Source organism: Physella acuta, unplaced genomic scaffold (assembly GCF_028476545.2).
Source record: "Physella acuta isolate Inbredline_101_S28 unplaced genomic scaffold, ASM2847654v3 ptg000916l, whole genome shotgun sequence".
In the NCBI taxonomy this organism is placed as follows: domain Eukaryota; kingdom Metazoa; phylum Mollusca; class Gastropoda; family Physidae; genus Physella; species Physella acuta.
The window spans coordinates 807006-816453 of NW_026732433.1; the positions used below are offsets into that span (position 1 = coordinate 807006).

General features: G+C 36.0%; 1 protein-coding gene across 1 annotated transcript; it reads left to right on the forward strand.

Annotated features, from left to right (window-relative positions):
* Positions 1 to 2517: 2517 nt before the first annotated feature.
* On the forward strand, positions 2518 to 6153 carry LOC131953288 (uncharacterized). Its single transcript, XM_059316411.1, has 5 exons — positions 2518 to 2613; positions 3107 to 3276; positions 5042 to 5141; positions 5478 to 5574; positions 5919 to 6153. The coding sequence occupies exons 1-5, from the start codon at positions 2551 to 2553 to the stop codon at positions 6065 to 6067; spliced, it is 579 nt and encodes a 192-aa protein (XP_059172394.1). The 5' UTR covers positions 2518 to 2550; the 3' UTR covers positions 6068 to 6153.
* Positions 6154 to 9448: the final 3295 nt, after the last annotated feature.

Here is a 9448-nt window from a genome sequence, read left to right on the forward strand (position 1 = left end):
GTCCAATGTACAGAAACCCTTGCACGATCTCCTATCCAGGTGACCAAAATAACATGGACATAACCACCAGCCATACCTGTTTGATATTTATATAAGAAACACACGAAATTGGGGACGAAGTGGTCTAGCGGTAGAGAGCTGGACTGCTCACCCGTAAGTCTCGAGTACGAATCCGGGTTGATATCAGTAGACCGTCCCTGAGTCCACCCAACTCTGATGGGTACCTATCTCACGTTAGGGAAAGTAAAGGCGGCTGGGCATAGTGCCGACCACACTATCTCTTCATATGCCGAGGTCACAGAAACAAGTGAACTCTACTTCACTATATCGTATATACAAAAAGTATAATAAAACTGGGTAATTGTTGTTTTTTAGAGTTTATCTAAAAGTACAGATAAATCTAAAATGAATTGGCGTGTGTTTACATCCAAATATTATACCCAGGAGTCAGGAGTAGTAAAAGCTTGGTCATAATGCTGACCATACATTACCTATTATTCGATGAATTGTATGTTTCGCCTGTCCTATCTAAAGTGGTACTCATTGTTTACATCAAAGAGATCACATCAAAAATTCAAAATAAAACAATATCAAAACAACACCCCATATATTTCGTTACATTACAATATTATCGACCACTCCCCCTACTCAATCCCATTTTATATAATAATTTACACCCTTCCTCCAATCAATAAACTACAATTTGTTTGGACTATTTTTATGCTGAAATGCATCGGGTGTAAATATTATTACATTAATTTTAGATCGACTATAACCCAACGGCACGTAAATATAGCTCATAAATTTATGAAGTCTAATTTTATTGCCGAAAACTTTCAAATAAATGAACATAACTGTACCACGTGAATATAGCTCTTAGATTTATAAAGTCAAATTTTATTGTCGAAATACCTCAAATAAATGAACCGAATTGTGCCACTCTACTCACAACACAATTCTAGACGCTCTCGTAATATTCGATTAGACCAGATTGATTTTGATTACCATGTATCCTGACATTCGATTAGATCCGATTGATTTTGATTACCGTGTAGTTTCAAGACTGAGTGGTTTGAACTTATTTTTAAAAGCTTTTATTTGTTTCCTTTTTCGTGCTTTTGTCTCCGTGCTTCGTCATGGGACGAACCTTGCGGAAGAAATGTCGATAACTTCTTCCTTACCTGTTGTTAAATCACCCTATAAAATATGTTAATAAAATGTATATCATTTTGTTTTTTTACAAAATTTGCTACGTCGCACCCCCTTCTCCTTCCATCCTCACATAACACAGCACGTCGTGAATCAAGTAGCAGATAGGTGTGTAACGACCCCACCCGCTCCCTTTAAAAAAGTAACAATTTTACGTCAAAATTATTTATTTAAATGACCTTTTTTTAAACATTAAACACATAACACAAAACGCTTTTGAACATTTTAGAAGAAATTCGCTTTTTTTGTGTTTTAATTGCTATGGCTTTCGCAACACACTAGTTAAGTTTGGCTTTAATCCACCTCTCAACAAAACCAACCATCAAACCACCTCACACTCCAACCGTGATGATCACCTTTCAACCCTAACATCAACCCACCTCTGAGCCCTTCCCTCAACCCACTTTACAACCCACCTCTCATCCCTACCATTAACCCACTTCAAAACCCACATTTCAACCCAAACATCAACCCACCTTTCAACCCAAACATCAGCCTAGCTTTCAACCCAAACATCAACCCACCTTTCAACCCAAACATCAACCCAGCTTTCAACCCAAACATCAACCCAGCTTTCAACCCAAACATCAACCCACCTTTCAACCCAAACATCAGCCTAGCTTTCAACCCAAAAATCAACCCACCTTTAACCCAAACATCAACCCACCTTTCAACCCAAACATCAATCCACCACTCATCCTAACCTTTCTAACGACCCCTAAGACCCACTACCTGAGCCCATCCCACCCCAAGCACATACCATCAATACCACTCAAGTGTATGTATCCATGATACCACTGTATCGGGTGTACTTAAGTACGCTGATAATGTACCCATGATATCTATATATCCATTGACGTGTTAATACATCTGGCTGCTTTGATGCCTGTTAGAAATATATTTATTTTTCTGTACATATCCATATAACCTTCGTGTGTCAGTGATACATTTTTAAGTATTTTATATCCATCGTATAGTAAGTTAATTATGTTTACTTACAATATGAATTCATGTGACCTAGACTATATATCCATGGTTCTATGTTGTAGGCTACTTATCCACGTACTTATCAATATACTAATCCACCTACTTATCCTCTGTATCAGGGTGTACGTCCATGGAAACACCGAACCTTCTGGAAAGTACTGGGAGAAACTGAAAAAAGAAAATGTCACATTTGTCTACGTAAGTGAATCTTTAGCATTTGTAAAAGTAAACAGCAAAATGGGTTCTTGCAGTATAGTTTGTATAATGAACCTGCAACTCAGTATTGACCTAACAAAAACTGTGACCTTGCAGATAGACAGTGTCAACTCGGTATTCCAGCAGTCAGTAAACGTGATGGCTCATAAAACTGATGTTTTGAGAGTTTTGATCCTGTATAAATTTGGAGGGATATACAACGTAAGTTCGTTCTGTATTTAACAATTGATGTTTTGAGATTTGATCCTGTACAAATTTGGAAGCATATACAACGTAAGTTCCCAAATGCAAGTTTATTAGTTCGTCAAGTAAAATCTTCATAAACAGTAAGTTTACTGCTTGAATGGTGTAGGCCTATGTGTGTAACAAATAGTCACTACACAAAATAAGCTCGCATTTAAACTTTTAACATGTTTAAATTAGAGTGATAAAAATAAAAATTAAATAAGAACGATAACTCTGTTTGCAGGAGGAGTTCAAATGTTTTTAAAATATAGTGTTAAGAACGATAACTATGCTTTCATGATTTGTTTTAATGTAACTAAAACAGAGGGAATAGAACGGTAAGTTTTTTTCTGTATTAGTTTAGAAGTATTTTTTTAAACAGTGATAAGATCGGTAACTCTGTATGCAGGATTAGTTAAAACGTATTCCAAATTAAAATAGAGTGAAAGGAACGATAACTCTGTTTCAGGATAACGACGTGATCTGGATCAACCCAATCTCCGAAGATCTCCTCCGGTACCCGACTGTTGCGTGTCTGGAACTGTCGAGAGTCGGAGACTGGCCCAGAGTGGTCAGCAATGGCATCGTCATCTCAAAGCCTAAAGCCCCCTTTTTAATTCATGTCTTGGAGTCTTATTGGTAGGTTTCTAATTCATGTCTTGGAGTCTTATTGGTAGGTTTCTAATTCATGTCTTGGAGTCTTATTGGTAGGTTTCTAATTCATGTCTTGGAGTCTTATTGGTAGGTTTCTAATTCATGTCTTGGAGTCTTATTGGTGGGTTTCTAATTCATGTCTTGGAGTCTTATTGGTAGGTTTCTAATTCATGTCTTGAAGTCTTATTGGTAGGTTTTTATAAACACCGGCATCGATTTCTTTCAATGTTTGGTTATATTTTTTCAGCGGCTTTATTTTTTCAAATCATGAATAAAAGTACACATACCAATGCAATACTTGCTAACTAATCATTTGCCAACTAGTTTGCTTACATATCACATGCTAGCACATTACTAGCTGACGCAAAACACACTACACGCTTACTAACACACCACGCACTTGCTAACACACCACACACACTATCACACACCGCACACTTGCTAACACACACCACACATTACACACCACTTGCGAACACACCACACACTTGCTAACACACCCCCACACCTTTGCTAACACACTCCACACACTTACACATCACTTGCTAACACACCACACATTTGCTAACACACCCCCACACTAACACAAAATAATTTTTAATGTTTAAAAAATGCACACACAAAACAAAACAGAAAAATAGAGACTGTGAGAACCGAAGCATAAAACAACGATGAATAACACCTATAAAACCGCTAGTCCATTTAGTTAAATATTATATTATGGTGAGCATGCTTGGCTTGCCGCATTTATTTCCCTTTATTAACATCGTTGTTCGCTTAACATGATTTAGTGTGTCCAATAAATTCAATATGATTCTAATCTATGTTGAGCATGCTTGGCTTGTTCCATTATGTCGCTGAACATGACGTCATGCTTAAACAAAGACCAGCCTTTCATAAAGTTCTCTTTTCGAACCTGACGGATAAGTGAAGTGAAGTGAAGTTCACCTGTTTCTGTGACCGTGGCATATGAACGATAGTGTGGGCAACACAATTTCACAGTCGCGTTTATTTTCACTAACGTGAGTTTGGTACCTATAAGAGCTGGATGTTCTACTGACTTGAACTTGGATTCAAACTCGAAACCTATGGGTTAAGGGTCTATCGCTCTACCTCTAAACGTCGCCGTACAATAGACTCTGATAGTTTACAAAATAAAATGTCTCCATCGAAAAAACAACCAGCTCCTATATCTTTATAGCAAAAAGAATGTCCTATAATATTATTTTCGCTAAAAGTTTAGTGTAATAGCTGGAAGGTATTTAACAAAGGAACTCCATTGGTTGCCGATAGACAAAGCTTTTTCAATGTGATAGATTGCTAGGCCTGAACAAACAGACTTAAAATTTCCAAGAAGTGACGCGTGAACGTATTTGTTCTTAGGTCTGAAGTGGCATAAAAAAGGTCGTTTGTTCTTAGGTTGTTCTGACAATAGCCTCGCATAGCTGGAAGGGTGCGCGGAAGGGGGGGGGGAGTTCAGACTAGTGCAGCGATGTTACATTAGCAAAGGCTATGGCGAAAGGAATATGACGTGACGTATATGTTGTTGTTCTTTTGTTTTTCAAGAATATTTATAAATTAACCCACGTTATGTTTGACTATGGCTATGGTTAAACTCGTGACGTCATCTCAATGCGTAGCTGTTATGTTGTGGTGATGTATGACGATTTGCAGAATAGTGAGTGAAAAAATCTATTACAACAGAATAACATAATGTATGTACGAGCCCTATGATTTATAATTTATAAAGGTACTTTAGAGACGACATATGGGCACTCAACTCGGTCCTGATGTACTACAAGATCCTTGAGAGATACCCAGACACAATCCACATCGACAAGAAGCTACAGGTCATGGTTTTTACATACTAAACTCAACTATTTCACATACACTCAAACAGTGGCATATACCGACATATGCACATTAATGATGTTTGTGTGTTTCTGTTTTTATATGCATATATATGTACGTATATATATATATATATATTTATTTATATATATATATATATATATATATATATATATATATATATATATATATATATATATATATATATATATATATATATATATATATATATATATGAAATCAACACAGACATACTAGGATTGTGACTGTTGTGAAACTTCAGTCCACGCTCGAGGACTCTATCTCTAACTGCAGTTCTCTCCCTTATGTTTTAGATCGAGTGCGGCAATGAAAACCTCTACAGCTGTCATCCCGTTTGGATTGAGGATTCGGAGAACAAACATCAGCCCTATACCATACAGGACGCCACTGGTTTGTACCGCGAGTGTGGGAAAAACAACATTACAATAACAAGAGTACAACACAAACCCTCAGTTATGAGGTTTATAATCAGATCTCTATACGGAGGGGAGGGGGCGAACTAATCCTTAAGGCCTCGACAACTCGTCTAAATTTATTTATTTTTAAATTCCAAGTGAAATTTAAGTCAACGGTGGCGGCCACTTTTATTTATTTCTCTTGCAGCTTCGGAGTAGCCAGTCCAGAGTCAGAATTTACACCAAAAAAATATCCATAGACGAAACTTATTCAATAAATATCAATACGATACGGCCTTTAAGGTAGCTTAATTATTTTCATATGTATTTATCTTTCAGCTGCCCATTTTACCCATCTGGGATACCCATCTATTTTCAAATCTTTTGCGGACATAAAAACCAAAAGTGGGATCGGCGTTGAGTTGGCGAATCGAATCATGCAATCAGTGAGACAAACAGGAAAAAACTATTTGTTGGATGATAACTGAAATGTTTACTTCATCTTTTTTTTTAATCACATTTTTAAAAACCTTTTATTTGAATGAAATAGAGGTTTTTAATCTCGATTTATTTTTGTAACAATAAAAGTGATGCGTATGACACACGATTTTTATTGTATACACTATACACTAAACAGGCTTTGTTGAATGCTTCGAATGTTCCGTCACAATGCATCAAGTATTCGTTAAACTGTTGTAAATGTATATATTTTTTTTACTCTAGAGCACATTCTAAAATATCGGTAGGGTGGCGGGCACCACCTAATTTAAATCGACAAACTCCTTCCAGAGGCCAGTGTTTCTTCCAGACTTTTTTCTCCGGGGGGAGGGCACTTGAATGTTTCTGGGGGGTGTGGGCGGTAGACTTTCTTCGGGGGGGGGGGGGGCGGACACTGTTAAAAGGATATATTTTCTATATAAATTATATAAATTTCATTTCGTTCGGGGGGGGGGCGCGGTAAAAATTTTCGCGGGGGCTTAGCCCCCCCCCCCCCTAAGAGATGCCTGGAAGAAACTCTGCCAGAGGCGTAGCGATCCTTCCCCGATTTGCACCCCCCACCTTCAAACTTTCGATTTCCATCCCCTTCAACCTTTCAATAATGTTTATGAAAAAAATTCTGTCTCTGTCGAATAGTGAGAGGCGGGCACATACGAATCGTTCGGCGGGCGCCATGGCGCCCGCGGGCACAGGGTTGTGAACCCCTGATTTAAAGAATTCACTGGTCATCCATAAACGACGTCACATTTCTAGGGTGGAGACCGTGGGTTTGGAATTTTGCGAATTTATGTGACGAGGTGGAATCAGTGTTCCAGACTTATTTTCCGGGGGGGGGGGGCAGTCTACATTTTCCGGTTGGGGGGGGGGGCGAAGAGATGCCTGGAAGAAATTCTAGATGGAGTGGTAGGTTTCTAAAAGTGACAACACATTTTCGCATTTTAAAAAGTAAAGTTAGAAAATTAATTTTAGCCGCTAATTTGAGTTTTTTAATAGGCTGGTTATGTAAATGTTAACGATTTTGTAAATGGTAATAGAAATTGAATAATATCTTCAATATTGATTCAGCTTAGTAAGTATTTTATAAATAAATCAATGTTTTGATTAAACGAAAACAGCAGTTTCGAAGGTGGGGAGGGTTGTAGGACGAAATGCGACGTCGATCTCTGGGTAGTGTCTAGTTAACTGTAACACTGTGCGGGGATTGGGAGGAGGGGAATAGGGGCCAAAAAATCCGTGGCAGTATTTATAGATATGGATGGGACTCCCCCCCCCCCCATTAAAAATTGCGTAGTCTTATCGTTCTAGCTGCTCTACTTAAATGTTGAATATACTTTTATCTTGATGATTATTATAATTTTCTCTTCATATGATGCCTGATAGCATACTTTTCCATGTTTAGGATGTGTTGACTATGTAGTGTATTAAAAATGTATAAAGAATCTATTTTATCCTTCGCACAAGCAGAGTAGTACCCCTTCAGCTGATCTCATCATTGCTTCAAAGCGCTAGTGTCTAATAAAATCCACTACCCAAATACCATCCTGTTATGGTTCTGATTTATCATCATCATCGTCATCAATCCACAGCCAACTCAACAAAAACGTCAGAAATCATGCTTTTTCACGAGAATCTTGTACCCGAAGTTGTGTATACAATAATAATAAAAGCAGATTGTGTTAGTAGCCTGACAAATGTAAGGATGTTTCCAACTAAGGTGTTCGTCAACATAATAAATATAAGTGTGATCCAGGGGCGGAACTACAGTGCCGCCAGACCCGGGGGGGGGGGACGCGTTTAGGGGGCCCACGGGTGACCATAATCAATTTTTATAGTTAAATTTTCTTTTTTTTAATTTTCTTGCATTTTTTACTCGATGGTTGTTTGTAAAATGAATACTGTGCCTGCGGTTGGGTTATTTTTATTCTATAGACACCATCCCACGCTCTTGTATATTCTTTATCCCTTTGTTTTTTTTTATACCATTGTGAAAGCCGAGTCCTCCTTCTCCTACAATCAGACACACGCTGTTGTAGGCAAAATTCTTATGATAAAAAAAAAATCCATTGAGCGAGAGACCACTTCCATGACTTATTTCCCTTTTTTAGATTGTCAGATAGGGGTGCTCTTCGGTCCTTTTAATAGATTTGTACTAAACAATTTAAAAAGCAATTACTTCTTTTAATTATTATTTTTAAAAAAATACATACTAAAGAATGACATAGTACAAAAAGGGAAATCTATTTAAAATTTAATAATATAAATACAACAAAAATATAAATAAACATAACACGAGAAACCTTTACAGATACCAAGCTTTCCTGTTTCATATTCTTTTGACCGACGCGATAATCGGAAAATATTACGGCAGACATAGAGTAAAAGAAGAGGTTTTCAAACAGACTGATGCACTCACACCATGTATATATATATATATATATATATATATATATATATATATAAATATATATATATATATAAATATATATATATATATATATATATATATATATATATATATATATATATATATATATATATATATATATATATATATATATATATATATATATATATGTGTATATATATATATATATATATATATATATATATATATATATATATATATATATATATATATATATATATATAGGAGGGGGCCCAAACTTTTTTTTGCGAGATGTCCCTTTTTTTCTAGTTCCGCCACTGGCTCACGAACATTGCAAATTTTATGTTAACAACAGGTAGAAATAAAAGCATCGGACGCTCATAGAATACGTTACGACTTTTACCTACCAATGCTTAAAGTAAAGCGAGCAAGATTTTAAATTTAGTATTTCCTTTTCAGCGCATTTACAAGCCTATTACTGTAGTTTTTTCTTAATCATTTCTTTTTAAAATTTGTATGTATAATGAGGATTTCGGTTGGAAAGAAATAATAAAGTAGACATGATTTTTAATCCATTTTAAATACTTAAAGTTTTAAAAATAGAATAAAATCTCGTAGACAAATTAATTGCACACCAAGTGAACGCCAAATAAAAAAAGCGCAAATTAATGCGCAATATTATTATTACTTTTAAAATTTACATTAGTTTTTTGAGAAATCGGAAGTAGCGTAAAGTACTACTTCCAGTCAATGGAAATGACTCAAAATTTAATAGAAGGTAGAGAATTAGATCTTTTACTTACGTATGAAATTTCATTTATCTATCTAAATAGTACTCAAGTTATAGGCTTTTGAAAAATTCAAAGTAGGAAAAGTACCACTTCCGGTTATTGGAAATCGCTCAAAAGTTGATACGGATCTACGATTTTGATTAAATACTTATATATGAAATTTCATCAACCTAGCTGTAACGGTACTCAAGTTA